This window comes from Orcinus orca, chromosome 18, assembly GCF_937001465.1.
Source record: "Orcinus orca chromosome 18, mOrcOrc1.1, whole genome shotgun sequence".
In the NCBI taxonomy this organism is placed as follows: domain Eukaryota; kingdom Metazoa; phylum Chordata; class Mammalia; order Artiodactyla; family Delphinidae; genus Orcinus; species Orcinus orca.
In genome coordinates, this window is record NC_064576.1 from 78353729 (window position 1) to 78379437 (window position 25709).

General features: G+C 39.0%; 1 protein-coding gene across 6 annotated transcripts in view; it reads right to left on the minus strand.

Moving 5' to 3' along the window:
* RNF17 (ring finger protein 17) overlaps nucleotides 1-25709 on the minus strand; it is a 111893-nt gene that overhangs the window by 60529 nt on the left and 25655 nt on the right. For 5 of the 6 annotated variants that reach the window (XM_049701235.1, XM_049701234.1, XM_049701236.1 and 2 more), the window contains 8 exons: nucleotides 25525-25599; nucleotides 20832-21142; nucleotides 20032-20121; nucleotides 18344-18502; nucleotides 14188-14377; nucleotides 12532-12700; nucleotides 11016-11206; nucleotides 9711-9852 (listed from right to left, as the gene is read on the minus strand). In XM_049701235.1, the coding sequence (XP_049557192.1) occupies nucleotides 9711-9852; nucleotides 11016-11206; nucleotides 12532-12700; nucleotides 14188-14377; nucleotides 18344-18502; nucleotides 20032-20121; nucleotides 20832-21142; nucleotides 25525-25599 (1327 nt within the window). The remainder of the gene's footprint in view (nucleotides 1-9710; nucleotides 9853-11015; nucleotides 11207-12531; nucleotides 12701-14187; nucleotides 14378-18343; nucleotides 18503-20031; nucleotides 20122-20831; nucleotides 21143-25524; nucleotides 25600-25709) is intronic. The other variant, XM_033409409.2, reaches the window with a different exon arrangement.

Below are 25709 nucleotides of genomic sequence, written 5' to 3' on the forward strand. Positions count from 1 at the left end.
GAAAACATGGCTCATTCCAAGGAACAAAATAAACAGACAGAAATCAGCCCTTAGGAAGCCCAGATAATGGATTTACTAGACAAAGACTTTAGAACAACTGTCTTAAATATGCTCAAAGAGCTAAAGGAAAACATGGACAAAGAACTAGAGAAAACCAGGAAAACAATAAAGGATTAAAATGAAAGTATCAACAAAGAGACAGTAATTATAAAAAGGAATCAAATTCTGGAGCTGAAAAGTACAATAACTGAAACAAAAAATATTCTGGAGGGGTTCAATAGCAGATTTGATCAGGCAGAAGAGTCAGTGAACTTGAATATAGGACAACTGAAATAGGAACAGAAAGAAGAAAGAATTAAGTGAACAGAGCCCAAAGTATTTGTCAGATATTAATCACACCAATATATGCATTATGGGAGTCCCAGAAAGAAAAGAGAGAAAGAAAGGAGCAGAAAGAGTATCTGAAGAAATAATGACCAAAAACTTCCCAAATTTGATGAAATACACAAATCTACAAATCCAAGCAATATTATGGGTTGATTTGTGTCTCCTCCAAAAAGATATGTTGGAGTTGTAATCCCCAGAACCTCAAAACATGACCTTATTTGGAGATACGGTATTTATCAAGTTAAAATGAGGTCGTTAAAGTAGGCCTTAATCCAATGTGATTGGTGTCCTTATTAAAAGGGGTAAATTTGGGCACAAAGACACATACACAGGAGAATGCATGTAAAGATGAAGGCAGAAACTGGAGTGAGGCAGAAGCCACTGAACACCAAATTTTCCAGCTAACCACCAGAAGCTAGGGAAAAAGGCATGGAATAGATTCTCACTCACAACCTTCAGAAGGAACCAACACTACTAACAACTTGATCTCACACTTCTAGATTCCAGAATTGTGAGACAATAAATTTATGTTGTTTAAGCCACTTAACTTGTGGAACTTTCCTATGGCACCCCTAAGAAATGAATACAGATTTTGGAATAGGAAAGTAGTGTGCTGTTGTAATAAATACCTAACATATGAGAGAAGCTTTGAAATTGGGTAATGAATAGAAAGAAAAGGAAGAATTATGCGGTACTTGAATGAAAATAACCAGATTGCTTTGGAAAGATTACTGGCAGAAATATGGATGTTAAAGGTGCTTCTGGTGAGATTTCAGACAGAAATGAGGAATACGATACTGAAAACTGGAGGAAAGGCAATCCTTGTTACACAGTGGTAGAGAACTTGGTTGAATTATGTTCTACTGGGTGAAAAGTTGAACTTGGATATTTAGCTGAGGACACTGCTAAGCAAAGTGTCAAAGTGCCAGCCAGGTTTCTCCTTGCTGCTTATAATAAAATGTGAGAGGACAGACATAAATTGAAGAATAAATTGTTAAACATAAAGGAAGCAGAATCTGAAGATTTAGAAAATTCTCAGCCTATATGTATTTCAAAAAATGAGAAAGCAAGCTCTGGAGTGAACACCAAGGGCATGGCTGGACAGTGTCTGCTCAAGAGATTATGGGTAGGGCTTCCCCGGTGGCACAGTGGTTGGGAGTCCGCCTGCCGATGCGGGGGATGCGGGTTCATGCCCCAGTCTGGGAGGATCCCACATGCCGCTGGGCGGCTGGGCCCGTGGGCCATGGCCGCTGAGCCTGCGCGTCCGGAGCCTGTGCTACACAATGGGAGAGGCCGCAGTGGTGGGAGGCCCGCGTACAGCAAAAAAAAAAAAAAAAAAAAAAGAGATTATGGGTATACGACTTGTGGATCTAATCATTCATCTCAGCAGAAACAATGCCAGCGTGAACTGAAGGGGACAGAGGTGAGAGGAAATGAAGTGGGGCCGGTGGGCTTGTGGGATTCTATAGGCAGGAAGTGAGCTGATAGAGCTATTCAGTTATGAACTTATGTTTCAAGAAAAGGGAAGACTGATCCTGAAGGAGATTCAGAGGCTAGTGTGTCTGCAACTGCTACTCAGGCCCAGAGGGCACAGACCTGAGAGGCAGGGCTGGTTCCTCCTCTGTTCCAGGGATGGGGCCTCCTCCTGGGTTCCAGAGGGTTAGGATAAATCCTCAATTCCAATGGGTGAGGTTGCTGCCATGACTGAAGGGGTAGGGCCACCACCCTAGTGGGACTGGAGGACAGAGCATCCAGCCAATGAGGATTATTCTCAAGCCATAAGAATCTAATGGAATTTTCCCTGCTAGGTTTTAGACTTACTGTCTAGTCTCACAGATTCAGAGACAGAGAGGAGTTCTGCCTCAGTTTGAGTTAAACAATTCTTACCTATACCTGATTCAGATAATCAGGGATTTAGTGATTTTATATGAGATTCTGGATTTAGATTTGATGCTAGAATGATTAAGATTTTTTGGAATGTTGGGATGGGGTTATTGCATGTGGGGAGGAAATTTTTGATACAGCAGAAAGTGGACTGCTTATGGGTTGAATTGTGTCCTCCCCCCCAAATATGTTGAAGTTCTAACCCCCCCCAGTACCTCAGCATGTGTCCTTATTTGGAGATAGGGTTTTACCTTGATAGGTATTATCAAGTTAAAGTCTTAGGCGGGACCTAATTCAACATGACTGTTGTCTGTATTAAAAAACTGAGACAGACAAGTACACAGAGAGAGTGCCATGTGAAGGAAGCAGAGACTGGGATGACGCAGCAGAAGCCAATGAGTGCTAAAGACTGCCGGCAAACCACCAAATCTAGGGGAGAGACATGGAACAGATCACAGACCTCACCCTCCCAGACCACAGAAGGAACCAACTCTGCCAACACCTTGACCTTAAAACTTGCAGACTCCAGAACTGTGAGAAAATAAATTTCTGCTTTTTTAAACTACCTACTATATGGCACTTTTTGCACGAGGGGGGTGGGAGTGGGCATGCCACACAGCTTGTGGGATCTTAGTTCCCTGACCACAGATTGAACCTGGCTCCTGGCAGTGAAAGCGCAGAGTTCTAACCACTGTACTGCCAGGCAATTCCCTGTGGCAGTTCGTTATAGCTGCCCTAGAAAGTTACTATACTCAAAAAACGCAAAGTAGGATAAATTCAAAGAGAGACACACTAGATGCATGATAGACAAACTGTCAACAGCCAAAGACAAAGTGAGAGTTGTGAAAGCAGCAAGAGAGAAGTGACTTGTCATATATAAGGGATCATCAATAAGATTATCATCTGACTTCTCATCAGAAATCCTGGAGGTCAGAAGATAATATTAAACTGCTGAAAGAAAAAAAGCTTCAACTGAGAATTACAGATCCAGCAAAACTATCCTTCAAAAGACAGGAAGAAATAAGCTATTCACAGATAAACAAGAGGTGAGGAAGTTCACTAACACCAGACCTGTCTTATAAACAATGCTAAAGGGAGTCATTCAGGAGGAAATGAAAGGTGCTAGAGTGTAACTCAGAGCCACATTAAAATGTAAAGATCTGTGGTTAACATAAATACGTGGACAAATATGAAAGCCAATATTATTAACTTTAGTTTGTAATTCCACTTTTATTTTCTACAGGATTTAAAAGATAAATGCATAAAAATAATTATAAATCTACATTATTGAGCACACAATGTACAAAGATTCATTTCTGAGATCAATAATATAAAGGGAGAATGGAGTTATACACGAGTAGGGTTTTGTTCAATTAAAGTTGGTAACAATTTGTATTAACTTCTGTCACTTTAGGATGTTATATGTAATCCCCATGGTAACAATAGATAAATATATAGATACACAAAAGGAAATAAGAAGGGAACCAAAACATGACGCTACAGTATTTCCACACCCATGTTCATTGCAGCATCATTCACAATAGTCAAGAGGTAGAAGCAAAGCAAATGTCCATCAATGGATGAATGAATTAATAAAATGTGGTATATACATACAATGGAATATTAGTCGGCCTTAAAGAAGTTAAGTCCTGTCACATGCTACAACATAGGGCATTATGCTAAGTGAAAAAAGCCAGTGCCAAAAGGACAAATACAGGTATCCCTGCTATCTGAAAGTGCAGTGTTCCTATGAAATCTTTTGTAAGCCAAAATGCAGTAGGGCTTCCCTGGTGGCGCAGTGGTTGAGAGTCCGCCTGCCGATGCAGGGGACACGGGTTCGTGCCCCGGTCCGGGAAGATCCCACATGCCGTGGAGCGGCTGCGCCCATGAGCCATGGCCGCTGAGCCTGTGCGTCCGGAGCCTGTTGCTCCGCAATGGGAGAGGCCACAACAGTGAGAGGCCCGCGTACCGCCAAAAAAAAAAAAAAAAGTAGTAGTAACCAAAAATTCTCTTCAGATTTCTTTCAGTTAGTAAAAACAGATACTAACACAGGTCTTTCAGAAAAGCGAAGCTGGTGTAAAGCGAACTTTCGAAAAGCAGGGTAAAGCTGTACTGTATGATTCCACTTACATAAAGTATCTAAATAGCCAAATTCATAGAAAAAGAAAGTAGAATTGTAGTTGTCAGTGGTTGAGGGTAGAATGAAATACGGAGTTACTGTTCAAGGGGCACTGAGTTTCAGTTTTGCAAGATGAACAGATTCTAGAGATCTGTTGTACAACAACATGAATATAGTGAACACTAGTGAATGTACATCTTAAAGTGGTTAAGAGGGCAAATTTTGTATGTGAAGGACTAACAGATTTTCTTCTAAGAACAGTAACAGGACAGGATGCATGCTTTTGCCACTGCTATTTAATATATTATTTTAAGTTCTAGCCAGAGTAATTAGGCAAAAAAAGATAGAAAAGCCAAACAAATTGACAAAGAGTAGGAAAATGATCTCTTTTTGCAGATGACATGACCTTACAGGTAGAAAACCCTAAGAGGCCACAAAAATACTAGTAGGTCTAATAAATGAATTCGGCAAAGATGTAGGATACAAAATGAACCCACAAAAAAATCAGATGCATTTCTACAAAATAACAATGAACAGTCTGAAAAGGAAATCAAGAAAACAATTCATTTTACAATAGAATAAAAAGAATATACTCAGGAATAAACATAATCGAGGATGCTACAGACGTGTACACTTGTTGTACACTACACAACACTGCTGAAATGAATGAAGACAAAATAAAGATGCAAAGATCTCCCATGTTCATGAACTGAAAGATTTAATATTGTTAAGATGTCAGCACCCAAAGCAATCTACAATTCAAAGCCATCCCTATCAAAATCCCAACGATGTTTCATGTAGAATAGAAAAACGCATCTGAAAAGTCACATGGAATCTCAAGGGACCCCAAACTTCCAAAACAAACTTGAAAAAGAACAAAGTTGGAGAGCTCACACATCCTGATTTCAAAACTTGCTACAAAGCCACAGTAATTAAAACAGTGTGCCACTCAGCATTCAGACAAGGAATAAAAGGTATCCAAATTGGAAGGGAAGAGGTAAAATTGTCACTATATGCAGATGACATGATACTATACATAGAAAACCCTAAGGATGCCACACAAAAACTACAAGATCTGGGACTTCCCTGATGGTCCAGTGGGTAAGACTCCACACTCCCAATGCAGGGGGCCTGGGTTCAATCCCTGGTCGGGAAACTAGATCCCACATGCGTGCTGCAACTAAGAGTCTGCATGCCACAACTAAGAATCTGCATGCTGCAACTGAGACCTGGTACAGCCTAAATAACTAACTAAATATTAAAAAAAAAAAAAAAAAAGCTCTACTAGATCTAATAAAGGAATTCAGCAAAGTAGCAGGATACAAGATTAACATTCAGAAATCAGTTGCATTTCTTTACACTAACAATAAAATAATATCAGAAAGGGAATGTAAAAAAAAAAAACCTTTTAAAATTGCACCAAAAAAACCCCACCTTGGAATAAACCTGACCAAGGAGCTGAAAGACTTATATGCTGAGAACTATAAAACATTAATAAAGGAAATTACAGAGGATTCAAAGGAATGGAAAGATATCCCACGCTCTCGGATTGGAAGAATTAATACTGTTAAAATGGCAATACTACCCAAAGCAATCTACAGATTTAATGAGATCCCTATCAAATTACCCATGACAGTTTTCAGAGAACTAGAACAATAACCCAAAAACTTACATGGAAACATAAAATACCCAGAACTGCCAAAGCAATCCTGAGGAAAATAACAAAGCAGGAGGCATAATTCTCCCAGATTTCAGACAATACTACAAAGCTACAGGAATCAAAGCAGTGTGGTATTGGTACAAAAACAGACATATGGATCAATGGAACAGAACAGAGGGCCCAGAAATAAACCCACACATCTACGATCAATTAATCTTCAAAAAGGAGGCAAGAGGGCTTCCCTGGTGGTGCAGTGGTTGAGAGTCCGCCTGCCGATGCAGGGAACACGGGTTCGTGCCCCGGTCTGGGAGGGTCCCACATGCTGCGGAATGGCTGGGCCCGTGAGCCATGGCCGCTGAGCCTGTGCGTCCGGAGCCTGTGCTCCACAACGGGAGAGGCCACAACAGTGAGAGGCCCGCGTACTGCAAAAAAAAAAAAAAAAAAGGGAGGCAAGAATATAAAATGGGAAAAAGTCTCTTTAGCAGTGGTGCTGGGAAAGTCGGACAGCTGAATGTAAATCAGTGAAGTTAGAACACACCCTCACGCCATGCACAAAAAATAAACTCAAATGAGATGGCTTGAAGACTTTTATAAGACATAAAACCATAAAACTCGTAGAAGAGAGCATAGGCAAAACATTCTCTGACATAAACTGTACCAATGTTTTCTTAGGTCTGGCTCCCAAGGCAACAGAAATTAAAACAAAAACAAACAAACAGGACCTGATGAAACTCACAAGCTTTTGCACAGCAAAGAAAACCATAAACAAAACGAAAAGACAACCTACAGTATGGGAGAAAATATTTGCAAATGATACAACCGACAAGGGCTTAATCTCCAAAATATATAAACAGCTCATACAACCCAACAACAACAACAACAAAAAACCCAACTGAAAAATGAGCAGGAGACCTTAATAGACATTTCTCCAAAGAAGGCATACAGATGGTCAGTAGGCACATGAAAAGATGCTCCACATGACTGACTATTAGAGAAATGCATATCAAAACTACAATGAGGTACCACCTCACACTGGTCAGAATGGCCACCATTAAAAAAAGTCTATAGGGGGATTTCCCTGGTGGTGCAGTGGTTAAGAATCCACCTGTCAATGCAGGGGTCACGGGTTCGAGCCCTGGTCCAGGAAGATCCCACATGCCACGGAGCAACTAAGCCCACGCGCCACAACTACTGAGCCCGTGTGCCACAACTACTGAAGCTCGCGTGCCTAGAGCTCATGCTCTGAAACAAGAGAAGCCACTGCAATGAGAAGGCTGCACACCACAACGAAGAGTAGCCCCCACTCGACACAACTAGAGAATGCCTGCGTGCAGCAACTAAGACCCAACACAGCCATTAAAAAAAAAAAAAAGAAAAAGTCTATAGGGACTTCCCTGATGGTCCAGTGATTAAGACTCCGTGCTTCCACTGCAGGGGGCACAGGTTCAATCCCTGGCTGGGGAACTAAGATCCTGCATGCCATGTGGCATGACCAAAAAAGTAAATAAAAGCAAAAAAATTAAAAATATTAAAAGTCTACAAATAACAAACGCTGGAGAGGCTGTGGAGAAAAGGGAACCCTCCTACACTGTTAGTGGGAATGTAAATTGGTGCAGCCACTATGGAGAACAGTATGGAGGTTTTAGAAAACTAAAAACAGAGATATACCATATGATCCAGCAATTCCACTCCTGGGCATATATCCAGAGAAAACTATAATTCAAAAAGATACATGCACCCCTATGTTCACAGCAACACCATTCACAATAGCCATGACATGGAAGCAACCTAAATGTCCATCGAAAGATGAAAGGATAAAGAAGATGTGGTATATATATATACAATGGAATACTATTCAGCCATAGAAAAGAACAAAATAATGCCATTTGCAGCAACATGGATGCAACAAGAGATTATCATACTAAGTGAAGTAATTCAGAAAGAGAAAGACAAATACCATATGATATCACTTACATGTAGAATCTAAAATATGGCAAAAATGAACCTATCTATAAAACAGAAATAGACTCACAGACATAGAAAACACTTGTGGTTGCCAAGGGGGAGGGTGAGAGGCAGAGGGATGGACTGTGAGTCTGGGGTTGGTAGATGCAAACTATTACATTTACAGTGGATAAACAACAAGGTCTTACTGTACAGCACAGGGAACAATATTCAATCTCCTGGGATAAACCATAATGGAAAAGAATATTAAAAAAGAATGTAGGGCTTCCCTGGTGGCGCAGTGGCTGAGAGTCCACCTGCCGATGCAGGGGACACGGGTTTGTGCCCTGGTCTGGGAAGATCCCACATGCCGCGGAGCGGCTGCGCCCGTGAGCCATGGCCGCTGAGCCTGCGCGTCCGGAGCCTGTGCTCCGCAATGCGAGAGGCCACAGTGGTGACACCCGCATACCTCAAAAAAAAAAAAAAAAAAAGGATGTATATATGTATATAACTGAGTCACTCTGCAGTGCAGCAGAGATTGGCACACTGTAAATCAACTATACTTCAATTAAAAAAAAAAAACAACCAAAAAAACCAGTGTGCTACTGCCATAAGGACAGATGGATGGACCAATGGAATAGAAAAGAGAGCCCAGAAATAAACATTCACGTATATGGTCAACTGAGTTTTGACAAGAGTGCCCAGACCATACAATGGAGAAAAGACCATCTTTTCAACAAACAGTGCTGGGTAAACTGGATATCCAAATGGGAAAGAATGAACCTTTCCCTTACACCATATATAAAAATTAGCTCAAAATAACTCAAAGACCTAAATGTAAGAGCTAAAACTATAAAACTCACAGAAGAAAACACAGGGGGGAAAAGCTTCACGATGTTAGATTGGCAATGATTTCTTGGATATGACATCAAAATACCGGCAACAAAAGAAAAGTAGATAAACTGGACTTTATCAATTAAAAACTTTTTGAAAGAATGCTATCAAGAGAGTGATAAGGTAAGCCACAGAATAAGAGATAACAGCTGAAAATGATATATCTGATAAAGGATTAATATCCATAATGTATAAAGATCTCCTATAACCCAACAACAGCAAAATAAATAATCCAATTCAAAAATGGGCAATGGACTGGAATTAACTCATTCTAAGGGCCATACTGCTTTGTGTGACACATAAAGCATGGACACAAAGAGATCAATAAAGATAAACTTTAATGCTGGTAGCTATCTAAAACAGACCCATCAGTCATATACCCAAAATTTTCTATGAATGCCTTTAATCTGAATCTATTTTGGTATTGTAATTCAGAAAATTACCTAGGAATAAGAAGTAAATTCTCATACATTATCAGAAGCAGGTGTTATCATTTTATTTTGATTTGCCAGCTCTATGTGCTCTCCTGGTTTCTAGATTTCAGAAGGTAGCAAGAAACATTTACACATTAGGGATCCTTCATTTTCCTTCCCCTCCATACTTCACTAACTTGCCTGATAAATTTAGATTTCCTTCAATTTACTATGAATCACGTGAATTTCTTGTTTAAAAACAAGAAACTACTAAGCTACTAAGAAACTTAAATTTGCAGAAGGTTGATAGTGGTTTGCTCTCAATTCATACTGGGCACTCACTTCCATTATAAATTTCTACTTAAAATTTGAAAAAATACTTTGTCTCAAAGGACCACTATATACTTACCAACTGAAGATAGAAATCAGTAGGACTATTTATATGACAAACCATAACTGAAACATCTGTCATTTCCTTAGGCAAAACAGGTGGATGATAGTGTAAAGTCGTATTTTTTTCAGAGTGACTTCTTGATAACTGAGACCTAAACCTAATTAAAAGCATAAGCAAGAGCCATTAAGTCTCTCTTCTCTCAGTGGATTAATTGATCTGAAGAAAGGACTTACACACATACTGATTTATCTACCAAGAGTATTTTTCCAATTTCTCTCTTCTAACTTACAACATTTCTTAGTATTGTCTCCAATTATCAAACCAGGATAAATAAGAGGTCAAGTCTCAAAACTCAATAATTAACCTTCAAGTTTGTGCTGGAACATTTGTGAGTTGGGCCTGTATGTTCTACTCAAAGTTTCTACTCTTTTGGTTGACAATACCCAGCATCTATGGTAGCAATCAGAAAGGCCAGCTGAGGGGTTTCTGTGACCCCTTTCAGCTCCAATACTCTACTTAAGTTTTATTTTTCCAGAATGGAATCTACTTGGGTCACTTCCAGAGTCGTGTAATTGCTCAGGACAGAAAGTAGTATCTTCCATTATCTCTGTGGTTACTTAGTCATCTTACTTTGCGCATCAGACATGAGAAAGGAAAGAAATTTAAGTATCTACTCTAGATTCATACATTAAATATAGAGTGGTGATCATGATCTTATTCCAAAGGTTAGAAAATGTAAGAACTCTTAAACTATAATTCTTAAAACCCTAGTGGAGCTACTTGTAAAAGTTAGCAAGAGTCTAAAAAAAAGTTCCTATCTACCAATAGTTTCTATTTTGAGCTACCTTAATTTTTCTATTTCCTTAAATCAAATGACCTGAATGCAATTTTCACAGACAACCATACTTAGAAAACTCTGACAGCAATATTTTTAGCCTCTTCGAGTATGTTAGGATGTCCCTGGTGGTCTAGTGGTTAGGATTTGGTGCGCCCTCTTAGTGTATGTTACAGTTCACTTTAGAGCCCATCTTTTTGTTTTTGCGGTCCGCGGGCCTCTCACTGCTGTGGCCTCTCCCGTTGCGGAGCACAGGCTCCGGACGCGCCTGCTCAGCGGCCATGGCTCACAGACCCAGCCGCTCCGCTGCACGCGGGATCCTCCTGGACCGGGCCATGAACCCGCGTCCCCCGCGTCGGCAGGCGGACTCCCAACCACTGCGCCACCAGGGAGGCCCCAGAGCCCATATTTTTTAAAGGTAAAATCTGCTGTTCCAATTTATAGCTATAACCTTGAAAATATTTACATTTTAATAGGTTACCTACCTTGCTAGTTCCATAAAAACTAATGCATCTCTAAGAGACACAGGCATATCACTGCTTATTTTATTTGTTGGTGGCTTCTGCAGATCTACAATTAGCACACCATCTTCTTCTTTAAAAACTTTCATTAAAACAGCCTTCTTATTTACCATTTTCAAAAATTCTATTTTAGCTTCTTCTCCCCAGCCTTCAGTCTGTGGAAAAAGTAAAATTCCAATGTATTCAGTAATTATAATTAGCTCTAATGGTACAATGTTGTAGATTTAGCTCTCTAACAGCCAAAGTCTGCAAATTCGAACAAAGGCACTTAACCAACCATACATATTTAGAAGCGGCTGGGCCCACAAACCCAAAGACAGTCTTTATGTATGCACAATGTAAGGATCACACTTAGATTTTATAAACATGGTCTCAAGGTGACCATAAGCTGTTGTACTTCAGGACTTAGTTTTACTTCTGAATATTAATATCAAGATAATAAATAAAAGTTTAAAAACAAAACAAGTATTATGTACGAATTTTCCACTTAAACGATGAAATCCAAAAGGTAATTTTGAAAGCATGATGGAAGCCATGTAATACATTAAAGATATTTACAATCATTACCAGGTAACTTAGTTTCCATTACTAGCAATATGTGAGGTAAATGCTACTTAAACAATAAGGAAAAATACTCACCCATTGAAAAAAAAATTTCTCACTGAACTTTGAAACTTTAATTACTCATACCTAAAGTAAATTTCACAGGCCAAAACTACACATTCCTTAAAAATAAAACATCTTCTAAAGATTTTGTAAGTATAAAAGTAAAGCCCATTCAGAATAAAAAGGCAAAAAAAAAAAAAAAGATAAAATTAAAGCCAAAATAATTTTCCCATTTTGAGGAAAATACCAGGGCTAATATGTTTATGTGTTTCCTTTTACTTTTTTATTCATTTGTTCATTCTTTCAAATATTTGCTGAACGCCTACTACGTGCTCAGTGATTTGCTAAGTGTTGGAATACAAAGATGAGCAAAGGTGCAGACTCCTGCTTTCACAGACTTTATAATAATATAACTGCTTAACAAGTATTTTTCACACAATTTCTGTCTCATAGGAGTTTTAAATCTTTCTGGGAAATAAATATTCATTAATAATATAAACAGAATGCAATATAGGCTATAAGCAGTGAGCAAAGGGCCATGGAAATAGTGAAGAAATGAATGGAAACACATACCACATAACATTTAAAATTTATTTTTCTCTCCATATTTATTTGACTCCAAAATTTTATGGTTTACTTGGCTATTTCACCTATCATTATGTTCATATATGCATATTCAACTCAATTTCCCGTTAAGAACGATTCTAATTGTAGAAACTGAAGTTCATTTCCTTTTTTATTGGCACCAATAGTTTATTATACAAAATGTATTTAACAAGAGAACTGAACCTACATTCAGTAATCTGATCAGCAATGCATAGCTAAAACTGGACTATTTGGCCCCTGAATAAGAAATAATTTAAGTCTCACTTACTGAATTCTGTGGAACAATGTCTTTCAATGAGCATGGCTGTGCTAATGGCTGGATGTCTTTCAGCAGCCCTTCAATATATGGCTCAGACTTCCTCAGAGCCAGACACAAGTCATTTACTGTGACATGCTGCTTAGCAATGTGTTCTGATCTCACGTAAGTATCACCAACTCTGGGAAGAATTCAAGCAATATTTACTGAAGATAATGCTTCAAGCCCAAACTTGCCTTACCCCACAAAAGGTATGCATTTCTAAGGATACTCTCTTTAAGTTAAATCTTCTAGGAAGTTATACTCTTTTAAAAATTTATTTATTCATTTATTTTTACATCTTTATTGGATTATAATTGCTTTACAATGATGTGTTAGTTGCTGCTGTATAACAAAGTAAATCACATATACATACATCCCCATATCTCCTCCCTCTTGTGTCTCCCTCCCACCCTCCCTATCCCTCCCCTCTAGGTGGTCACAAAGCACCTAGCTGATCTCCCGGTGCTATGCAGCTGCTTCCCACTAGCTATCTATTTTACACATGGTAGTGTATATATGTCGATGCTACTCTCTCACTTCGTCCCAGCTTACCCTTCCCCCACTGTGTCCTCATGTCCATTCTCTACATCTACATCTCTATTCCTGCCCTGACACTAGGTTCATCAGTACCATTTTTCTAGATTCTATATAAATGTGTTAATATACGGTATTTTTCTCTTAGAAAGTTATATTCTGATTCATACTATCTCACTATATAGATTTAATCCAGCTTTTATAAACACAGACACTGTTTCTACCTATAGAAATAAATCTCAACTGCCTTCATCTGGATTGTCTTTCATATACCTATTTGGTTTAAATTTAAAAGGCATAATGACACCCCCAAACAAAAATCTATTTATAAAGCTATGACCATTTAATAAAGTGACCATGCAAGAGTTAATACTGGTCCTTACTAGAAGAACATTTTCAGTTTGTTTTATTTTCCTAGAAGACTGAGGGAAACAGTTTTGAACACCTAGAGTTAGACACTATGCCACTTTAACATACAATAATGGAATTATGGAAATACGATTAAAAATTTTACTCAATCATCTGGCAACTAACCGTAACATTTTATTTAAAAGAACCATTTTTGGGGCCTCCCTGGTGGCGCAGTGGTTGAGAGTCCGCCTGCCGATGCAGGGGACACGGGTTCGTGCCCCGGTCCGGGAAGATCCCACATGCCGCGGAGCGGCTGGGTCCGTGAGCCATGGCCGCTGAGCCTGCGCATCCAAAGCCTGTGCTCCACAACAGGAGAGCCCACAACAGTGAGAGGCCCGCGTACCGCCAAAAAAAAAAAAAAAAAAAAAAAACCCCACCATTTTTGTGCTTCATTTCCTGCTTTGAGGCTATATAGAAGAGCATTTAAGTTTGAAACATCAGAAAGTTCTTTTTCCAAGCTCCCCATCTAGTAACACTGATAGCTAATACTTTACTAATTTAGTAATTAGTAAGACAAATTACAGAGCAAAATAAAAGGTATATGCCTTGGAAGTGAAGAAGGATAACTTATTCCTCTCTACCTCTTCCTACTTTTCTTTCTTCTTTAGTATCTCCCCTCCTCCCCCATCACAAGTGTTTCTAAGCAGACCAGGAACACATAGTAATTATAAAATAACATACCCTGCAACAATTAGGACTTCAGAATTTCCAAAATCTACCATGAATATTTGTATTAGTGCAACTTTGTGGACTGAGAATTTGGTTGGAATACAAGGTTTTCTAATACTTTCACTTCCTATTGGAATTAATTCAGTAATAGTTCCTCGACACCACATTCCATTTTCAATACTGTTGACAAATATTCTTGCACCTAAATAATGGAGACAAATCATTATCAATGTTTATGAAGAAGAATATCTAATTAGCTCTAATTTACAAACATGTGCATTAGTTCCACCACTAAGAAGTCTTAATTCATTTATTAACTGATGATACAGTACTGTGTCAAGTGCTATGAGAGGGATTAAAAGGTAGTGTATTTTGGCAGTCTGTTATACAGAAACTTATGTCCTAGACGGGGAGGTAAAAACAAAGAAAACAAAGCCAGCAGTCCTTTACTGAGGACCTGTGTTTTATAAACTATAACAAAGATGAGTAAGACCGTCCTGCTATCAAGAAGCTCAAGAAAGGAAAGGAGACAGGCAAGTGACTATAATACACTGTACTTATAACAATAAAGACCTATCCTTGTGCATGTACACACATGCAAGTACAGATATATATATACCGAAATCTATAAAATACTTTAGTAGCATAAAGGAAGCAGCAATGACATTCTCTTGGTAAAAGGGGAGTGAAAGTAAAGAAACCAAGAAAGGGAGAGTGTGAAAGGCCAAAATTAAGAAATTGATACACAGTGGAGTTCAGAGAAGGGGAAGATGAACCAAGGACCAAGCAGCAGAGGAAGACCTTATGGTCTTTCCTTATGGAGGGATCAGATGAATTACAAATTAATAACCAGAAAAAAATATCAAGTTAGAAAGAATTTTTATTTTTACTATAGGCTTAGCAATGTTCTCAGTATTTTATGTTTGAATTCACCTCCTCCCCACAACAACCCCATGGAGATGATGCTTCCATCCCATAGGTGAGGAAACTAGGCAAAAAGAGGCTGAAAACCCAGCCGAAGCGACATGGCTACTTAGAAGAGGTAGGAAGAGAACCCAGGTAGTCTTAGAGCCCAACCTCTTAAAAACTCATCTAGCATCAGAGATATACTTGTTAAGACTTGATCACTGATTATATACAGAGAGATGCTGCATAATCCCCTCTATACATGCTAATAAAAACAGGATAGTTGAGAGGCACATCAGGGCAACCTTTTAAGTTCTACCAAAACATCTGTTTTGGCCTTGAGATTGTCATAAACCCTTCTCTTATGCTGACATACCATATAACCAATATTCTTAGTTTTAAACTATACGCTATTAAACTATTCTTTCTTGCAACAGATGAGATAAAAGTCTATTGAAGTAATCTGTTGTTCTTTATAATGAAGAACACAGGTAGGAAAAGGGAACAAGAGGAAACTCTGCTAAAGCGTTATATTACATTTCTTCCCTTACCATTAATTTCTTGAAAGATAAATAAGGGCTTCCCTGGTGGCACAGTGGTTAAGAATCCAGGGTAATGCAGGGGAGATGGGTTCGAACCCTGGTCTGGGAAGATCCCACATGCCACGGAGCAACTAAGCCCGTGTGCCACAACTGCTGAGCCTGTGAGCCACAACTACTGAAGCCCGTGCGCCTAGAGCCCGTGCTCCGCAACAAGAGAAGCCACCACAATGAGAAGCCTGTGCACCGCAACGAAGAGTAGCTCTTGCTCGCCACAACTAGAGAAAGCCCACATGCAGCAACAAAGATCCAACGCAGCCAAAAATAAAAAAATTGAAAGAAAAACGATAAATGAGTATTTAAATCATATATATCTACCTTGAAATAATAATTATCCTTGACAACTTAAAGGATGACTTTTTGGCTTTCATAGAACATTTTCTAAATCTAAACTGAGCTCTTTTGTGCATGTATTAAATTTAGAGAATTATTTGCAGCCGTAAAATTAAGTTTAACACTACACTCTTCCCTCCTTAGATATTCAGAATTTAAACACGATTTTTAAAATTAATTTATTCTATTTATTTATTTTTGGCTGTGCTGGGTCTTCATGGCTGCACACGGGCTTTTCTCTAGTTGCTGCGAGCGGGGGCTACTCTTCGTTGAGGTGCACGGGCTTCTCATTGTGGTGGCATCTCTCGTTGCAGAGCAGGGCTCTAGGTGCGCGGGCTGCAGTATTTGTGGCACGCAGGCTCAGTAGTTGTGGCACACAGGCTGTTGCTCCGTGGCATGTGGGATCTTCCCAGACCAGGGATCGAACCCATGTCCCCTGCATTGGCAGGTGGATTCTTAACCACTGCGCCACCAGGGAAGTCCCGTGGTGGCTTCTCTTGTTGCAGAGCACGGGCTCGAGGCACACAGGCTTCAGCAGTTGTGGCTCGCAGGCTCTAGAGCACACAGGCTTCAGCACTTGTGGCTCGCAGGCTCTAGAGCACAGGCTCAGTAGTTGTGACGCACAGGCTTAGCTGCTCTGTGACATGTGGGATCTTCCTGGACCAAGGCTCGAACCCGTGTCCCCTGCACTGGCAGGAGGATTCTTAACTACTGTGCCACCAGAGAACGCCCTAAACACTGTTTTTTAACTTTAAAAATTATTATTCATTTTTATCAGAAGTATGTGATGATTTTAGTCTTCTGATATTCTGATAAGCTACAAAGATGAGCTGAGAGTTAGTTAACACTTTTAAAGAACTACTATGGGGATTTCCCCAGTGGTCCAGTGGTAAAGAATCCCCCTTCCAATGCAAGGGATGTGGGTTCAATCCCTGGTCGAGGAACTAGGATAACACATGCCGCAGGGCAACTAAGCCCACGTGCCTCAAACTAGAGAGCCCAAGTGCCACAAACAACGGAGCCCACACGCCCTGGAACCCACGCGTCACAACTAGAGAGAGAAAACCCACATGCTACAACTACAGAGAAGCCCATGCACTGCAACTAGAGAAGCCCACGCACTGCAATGAAAGGTCCCACGTGCCGCAAGCAAGACCCGATGCAGCCAAAAAATTAAAAAATTAAAAAAAAACCCATACTATATAAAGCTGAACAGACAATATAGTACTTTTTGGTATTAGTTATATGTAGGCATTGATATTAATAGAAGGAGAAAAATGCTCTATTAATAAATCAAACAAATCATAGCTTCATCCTATTACAGAGTATAATCAAATTTAATCAAGTGTTACAAGGAAAACGTTTGTAATGAAAGCCTAAATTACAGCAAATTACACACAGCCTTAGAATTAAGATGGACTGATTAAATTTACCAACTACCCTCTGTGTGACCCTAGGAAATGGATGCCACTGCCCTGCATCTATCTCACTCGGGCGTTCAACGACATCTTCAACATTCACATGTAGACAGCAAGGGATGGTAGTCGTACTACAAGGAACACTCAGAGGAATACTTTTCTCTGGAGATGACGGGACAAATTATATAACCCATCATGGGTTTTGTAATTTTAAAAATATCTCACCTTACTCCATAATGGAGTTTTTGTGTATATCTCACTCAACAGTCAATTTTATGTCCAGTGACAGATGAATGGATAAAGAAGATGTGGTACATATATACAATGGAATACTACTCAGCCATAAAAAAGATCAAAATAATGCCATCTGCAACAACATGGATGGACTAGAGATTATCATACTAAGTGAAGTCAAAAAGAGAAAGACAAATACCATATTTGGTATTTGATGAAGTGGGAGTTTGTGGTTGGTAGATGCAAACTATTATAAATAGAATGGATAAACAACAAGGTCTTACTGGATAGCACAGGGAACTATATTCAATATTCAGTGATAAACCATAATGGAAAAGAACATAAAAAAAAGCAAGCTCCAAATTAGTATGACTCCAGTTAAACTTGGCAAATGATACTAAAAATATTTAAAAATCATTTTTAAATGACATTAAAAATACTGGAGTTATGTATACTGTATACTGTAATAATATTACTACTAGGTAACTCTGAGCAGGAAAAAAAAACAGTTGATTTTAATACTTAGCTAAGTTACCTAAATAAAATTGAACTTATGTTAAATAATTCCAAAACCTTTATGCTTGCACAAATCTGTATTACAAGAAGTCTATATGGGTTGGCCAATATTATAATATTTAAATAAGCTTCATATTTTAACTTAGAGTAATATTTCATTACCTAGCTCCAAAATGTCTGAAGGATCAAGGTATACACTCTTACTGCAAAACTCATTCACCTTCTTTTCCAATACTGTTGCATCTTTTATTTGTGAATACTTCCGAATGTAGAAGTGGCAAGGATGTATTACATGGCTTACAAAAACTAGCTCTGGAGAACCTGGATGAGAATATTTAAACCACATTAATAAGCCAAAAGTCAGGAAAGAATTCACAGAAACTGAATGCAGTATCCTTTGAAAGAATGTGTCTTGTAGCACTGCAAACTCTAGAATACCTGGGCCCACAAAAGGTAACCCAAACCCCAAACAGTAACTAGACTGATAAAACAAACACATCCCACTTCCACAATGATTTCTTTAGCAACCTGAACTGCAAACCTTTTATTTTATTTGCAAAATATGTTAAATAAGTGGAAGTGAAGTTCAAGTAGTTAGTTGGGTTCTAAAGTCAGGGTATATGCTGTAACTCTACTGTATTACAACAAAATTTCAGAATTTATTTATAAACATAATTGGAACTCAGAACCCCATTGATAACGATGTTTCTAATATAGAAACAAAATCCTGTTTAAACTATACTAAACTGAAAGAACTAATAATTAGCTCATAGCCACTTTGAATCTTAAATCAGGCTGGAGAAGTATGAAAAAAAGTCTGGGAAAGACAACATACTGAGCAGCATTTAGGGGGAGATATGTGTGTTTTGGTGGAAGTAAGGGTGGGGCAGAATAAAGAACAGTGAGAAACTTTTTGTATACAGCAGTAATTAAGCCAAGTGTTTCTAGTGATATGAAAAGATCTCCAGAATATAATGTTAAGGAAGGAATTAAGGGGCTTCCCTGGCCGTCCAGTGGTTAAGACTCCACACTTCCACTGCAGGGGGCACAGGTTCGATCCCAGATTGGGGAATTAAGATCCCGCATGCCATGTGATGTGGCCAAAAAAAAGACAAAAACAAAACAAAAACAAAAACAAGGAAAAAAGAAAGGAATTAAAAAAACAGTGCAGTGTATATGGTATGCTATGTTTTGTGTACAAAAACAACCAAAAATGAGAATTAGAAAAATAATATATGTGTATTTGTTCAAATATGAATAAAGAAACTGGAAGGGAGGAAGAGACAAATGGAATGGGAATAGGTTAGGGGAAAAGGTTCACAGGGTATTTTAATACATATATATTTAATTTTTGAACAATGTAGGTGTCCTAGTATATCTAGTAAAAATGTTTAAAGAACAAAGACTAGGAGGAACTGAAGTATAGATAGATGATAAAAACTGAACAAATAGATCATCTTACCTATCCAATACAGATCACACAGAATAATACCCATACTGAGGATGAGGTAAAGAGATAAGTATGTGTAGCTGGGGAGACAGCTGAGAGAAGTGTTATAAATTTCAGAAATATTTTTGCCAGTAACAGCCAGAACTTATAACAGTAAAAAGGAAGAAGTTTTAGGAATTCCCTGGAGGGCCAGTGGTTAGGACTCGCGCTTCCACTGCTGTGGGCCTGGGTTTGATCCCTGGTCGGGGAACTAAGATCTCACAAGCCGTGTGGCGTGGCAAAAATAAATAAATAAGTAAGTTTTAGTTATTAGTAAAATGCATTTTACTCACTGCCTCCCTCTCCATAAGAGTTACTATGTATTAACTCTGCTTCAACAAGTTCAGAGTTGTTAACGTACCTGCTTTTGATCCAAAAGGAACAGATGATTTTTTCTGAAGAGGCTCTTTTGGATATCTAGGTGTCTCCACAAGATAATCTGTGAAGCATGCTTCGTCAAGAGAGAAAATAAAGGCAATTGTTTTTAGTTTTATTATGCTGACAATGGCATACTTAACATACTGTTTAAAAAGCTGTACTTGAATGGGCAAAAGACTGGAAGGGCAAGACCCCCTTGTATCAGCAGGCCAAGTCCTGATAGTTCTCTTAACTCACTGAGATAATGTGAGATAATAATAATATTGTGGAAATGAGAGAAAACAGCATGTCCTTTTTTTTGTATTGGGGTGAACACCAACATTGGAAATCTAATCAAACAATTATGATACATTTAAATGTTAACGAACATTATTAACAGATGCTACTACATTCATGCTTGTTCATTTTATAAAGGACTGTATCTCAGAACAAAGATTTAAGATATGCTGTTCTTAAATTTAAGAACAAAGTCATCAGACTGCTTCTAATATGGTTGTCATTTATTTATAGTATTTTCATCTTTTATAGAGGTTTGTATGTGGAACACTAAAAAGTCAAACACCCTAATTAAACCAAATATTAGAGTTTAGCTATATTATTGCATTAAAAATTATCCTAACTTTGGAAAATGTGAAAGTAGGGGCATGGAATCAACAGATTAACTCAGAATGAGGTGTAAGATAACAGCAATATGTTTGTTAAGTACAGGGACAAAAAGGTACTAACTTCGTTTCTAATTCCAGACACAATATATTGTTTCCTTGCTTTTCTATTTTCACTCACTTTCCAGGTCTTCTTCGATGACTTCTTCGATGATCACATCAGGGCTCGGTCCCGCCTGAGGCAGAGCAGCAAGGGTTTCACAGGCGGTTACTGCAACAACCTTGCTCTGTGGCGGGAAGTGTTTTGCTTCTAAATGCGTATCACTGCTTTCCCGTTGCAAAGGAGTTGGTGGGGGGGCTTCACTAGTTTGGATAGAAACGTCAACCTTTTTCTTTTCTAGTGATGGGTATGTATCACTACAAGAAAATTCCTTTTTATGATTATATTTCTTTTGAACATTCTGTCCCATTTCACTTTCTTGAGGATCAAATCTGTTTAAAAATACAGAGGCTACTTTAAATCATTTCATAATTTTTTTATAACCACCTTAAAACCATTCCCTTTCCACATGACAGTATTGTGACACATACAAAGAGTTAAAGTTGTATAGGTGTCCCACAGGTATTTTTTTAAACAGCTGTATTGTTATAATTTACACACTATAAAATCCAATTAATTTTTATTAAATTTAGAGTTGGTAACCATAACCACAATCTAATTTTAGAACATTTCCATTATCCCGAAACTTCTGCCCATTCCCAAGCAAGCCCAAGCGTTTTAAAAGGTCAACAAGAGGTAAAATCAATGAGAACCTGAAGAAAGAACTTGATATACAGTCATATCACAGTGATCTGATCCTAAAAGGACAGTGGATATAGGTTTTCAGTTTCAATTATCCAAATTTTAATTTGGCTTAGGTGTTTGATTTTAAACTATGCTAAGATTATTTCTTCTTTTAATTCACTAGCTTAAAAATAAAGTGTAGGAAGCAGTGAGAGGTACAATCCTGAGAAAATTACTAGAAACCTCCATCTAGGCCAAAAATCACCATCAGTCTGAATCCTTTGGATATGATTATTCAATAGCCATTATTCTACAAATTTTTCTATCTTCTTCATAAATCCACACAGATACGGGCTATCAAATCTAAAAGTATAGATATTCTATCAAAAAAATGAGATTCTCGGGACTTCCCTGGTGGCACAGTGGTTGAGAGTCCGCCTGCCAGTGCAGGGGACGCGGGTTTGAGCCCTGGTCTGGGGGGATTCCCACGTGCCGTGGAGCAACTGAGCCCACGCGCCACAGCTACTGAGCCTGTGCTCTAGAGCCCGCGAGCCGCAGCTGCTGAGCCCATGTGCACAATTACTGAAGCCCACGCACCTAGAGCCTGCACTCTGCCACAGGAAAAGCCACTGCAACGAGAAGCCCGCGCACCACAATGAAGAGTGGCCCCCGCTCGCTGCAACTAGAGGAGAGCCCGCGCGCAGCAACGAAGACCCAATGCAACCAAATAAATAAATTAATTAATTAAAAAAAAAAAAAGAGATTCTCAAAAGTTTTAATTTTCGTTAACCCATGACACATTTAGGTTCTTCACAGATCACCATTTAAGAAGCCAAATGAGGACGTCCCTGGTGGCGCAGTGGTTACGAATCTGCCTGCCAATGCAGGGGAGACAGGTTCGAGCCCTGGTCCGGGAAGATCCCACAGCCAAGGAGCAACTAAGCCCACGAGCCACCACTACTGAAGTCTGCATGCACAGAGCCCGTGCTCCACAAGAGAAGCCACCGCAACGAGAAGCCCGCACACTGCAACGAAGAGTAGCCCCCGCTCGCCGCAACTAGAGAAAGCCCACGTGCAGCAAGTAAGACCCAACGCAACCAAACATAAATAATAAATTTGGAAAAAAAAAAAAAAAGCCAAATGAAATCAGAAATAAGAACCTAAAAAGCCAACTGGATTCAGCAGACCTAACTTACCCGTCTCTTAATACACACTGACTAAAAGTCCAAACACCTTCTGAGGATTCATATAGGTTGACAACTCTGTAATCTAAAACATTTCTTTTTACAGTAACTCTTGTCTGGCTTTACTGAGACATTTAATGCCGCCAATCAACCTGTCTCACAGACTTCTCCTCTTAGTTGTAGACCACCACTCTCTCCTGCCCCTTCTTGGTTTTGTTTTGTTTTTTTGCAGATTACCCTTTCCCTGTCGTAAAATTTAATATTTTTTCCAGGGCACTGTCCTTGACGCACTTCAATACTTGCTCTCACTGGGCAAACCCATTCTTTAATTACCACCCATCATCAGTAGAGGCAGGCTACAGCGATACTTTCCCTAAAAACTAGGAAGAAATTTAAAAGCCTTCTGAGTTAAATTTAAAACCAAGGCAAGATCAATACAGACTCTTAGAGAGACAATATACCCTTTGGTATTAAAAATATTTGATAGTAACCATATTCAAGTTATGAAAATATCTAGAAGAACGTACTGCCTGGAAAGGATGATCATCCACGAAAGTGCAAAAAGTCAAGTCACAGAGGCAAATAGAGGCCAGGGCTCCACATGTGGGGAAGATGAGCTGAGCCAAAGGACTGTACTTGAGGCCTCTGGCAAGGTCTTCCCTGGGGGGAAAGGAATGTAACGGGCTGTCCAGGACCAACACTGTTCAGCTATTCGATAAACCTTATTCCCTTTATTCGGAAAACACCTCAACAAAGCAACTTGATGATTTGGCTTCTTGTGTCTGTCTGGATATTGGAAAAGAATGCCAACATAAGTATTCTAGTCCCTGTGTCAATTATATTTGCCCCTTAAGTTAATAAACTGGCATTCTGACTATATGTCAGTGTTCTGAACTTGGCTTACATGAGTTTACCCGGCTTAGAGTAAGATCTGCTCATGTCTGTTTCTGAGCTTGTAAGGCTGTGGGCCGGACCCTCATTATTTCCTCAGAATAATGAACGTGATGCTTGTTGGGGGACGATTTCCTTAGGAGTCATACCACCTACAACTGAATAAACTTATTTTCTTTTGGGGGTTTCTAAACCATTTACATTCTGACTACTCCTAAACCAAGAATGAAATTCAGAACCTCCTGTTAAGTTTCAGCACATACAGCTCACTTCCCTCGACATTTCTCCCGAGATACCTAGTAAACAACAGTAAGTCAACATATCCCACTATCTTCCCCCTCCCAACTTCTTTTCTTCCTGTATTTCCAAACTTGGTGAATAATACCACAATTCATCACCAAATACAGACCTATAAATCACTGAGGATGCTTCCCTTTTCCTCATTCCCCACACCAGAACAGTTACTAAGTTACACCACTTTTCCCTATTCAGCATTTGTCATTATCTGTTCCTCTCTAGTGCTACTACCTACGTTTGGATTCTCATCATTTGCTGAGACTATTTATATAACAGCCTAACCCATCCTTCAGCCTCCGGCCTCATATTCTTCCAAAGAACCCTCTATGGTCACTAGAGTTATCTTCTACAAGTGTAACCTAATTATTTTTACTTTCATGCTAAAAATCTTTTAGTGGCTTTCTATTATTTACAGCTGTGCTGTCCAACAGAACCTTCTGCAATAATGAAACTGTGCTGCACTATCTGACAGCCACTAACCAAATATGGCTACTGAGCACCTGAAATGTGGCTACTGCAACCAAAGAACTGAATTTTTCATTTTATTTAGTTTTAATTAATTTACGCTTAAATATAAATGAACACACGTGGTTAGCAGCCACCATATTGGATAGCACAGGTCTAAGAAATGAAGTCCAAATACCACTACACAACAAAGTCTTTAGGATTCAGCCTCTATGTATCCTCTGCCGTATGGAATTATACATGCAGGTCCCTGAATGTAGTATGTGATCTCACTACCCATACAGTTCTTTCTGCAAAGATGCCTGCCTCCCTTTTGTCTTCCTTTCCAACTGCTACTCATTTTTCATGGATGAGGGAAAATAAAATCTCCTCTTTGCAAGACCCGTTACATCTCAAAGAACTGATCATTCCTTCCTTTGCATCTCCATTAAATTCTGCACAAACTACTATCATAGCAATTATGTACTTTATTATTTATGTGTATCATTGTCTACTTAGTTTAACTTCTCTGCATAAATCTCAGTATCTAGGGTGTTAGTGCCTAGCACAACATCAGTGTTCAATGCTAGCTGAATGAATGAATCTCAAAGATGACTCGGAGGACTTCCTTGGTGGCGCAGTGGTTAAGAATCCGCCTGCCAATGCGGATTCGACAGATTAACTCAGAATGAGGTGTAAGATAACAGCAATATGTTTGTTAAGTACAGGGACAAAAAGGTACTAACTTCGACCCCTGGTCCGGGAAGATCCCACATGCCGCAGAGCAACTAAGCCTCTGCACCACAACTACTGAGCCTGCACTCTAGAGACTGTGAGCCACAACTACTGAGCCCACATGCTGCAACTACTGAACCCGTGCGCCTAGAGCCTGTGCTCCGTGACAAGAGAAGTGACTGCAGTGAGAAGCCCGCGCACCGCAACAAAGAGTAGCCCCCGCTCGCCGCAACTAGAGAAAGAGCGCACACAGCAACGAAGACCCAACGCAGCCAAAAATAAATAAATAAATGAATAAATTTATTTTAAAAAAAGATGACTCTGATATATATCATTGAATACTGACCCCTTCTACGTCTTTTAATTCTTTAATATTTTATGTGGAATTTAACTGATAGTAACCATTTTGCCCTTTATATTATTTTTCAGGTTTTGAATCATAAATATTACACTGAACATCAATTTTTCTGTCTCAAATAATATTTCTGTCCCTTACACCATGTCAGACATTAATAGCATATTGCCATTCTCATACTTACTTTGTTGAATCCTCAAATTCAATCTTTCCCATATTGTTGAACATACAGATGATCTCACTGCAATTCATATTCAACCTAAAATTAAATACTTAGCATTAAAAAATGTTCTAATACAAGTTCATTACTTTCCCTAATAAAAATTAGTTGCTAACATTAAAAACTCTGAAAGACAGAACATTTAAATA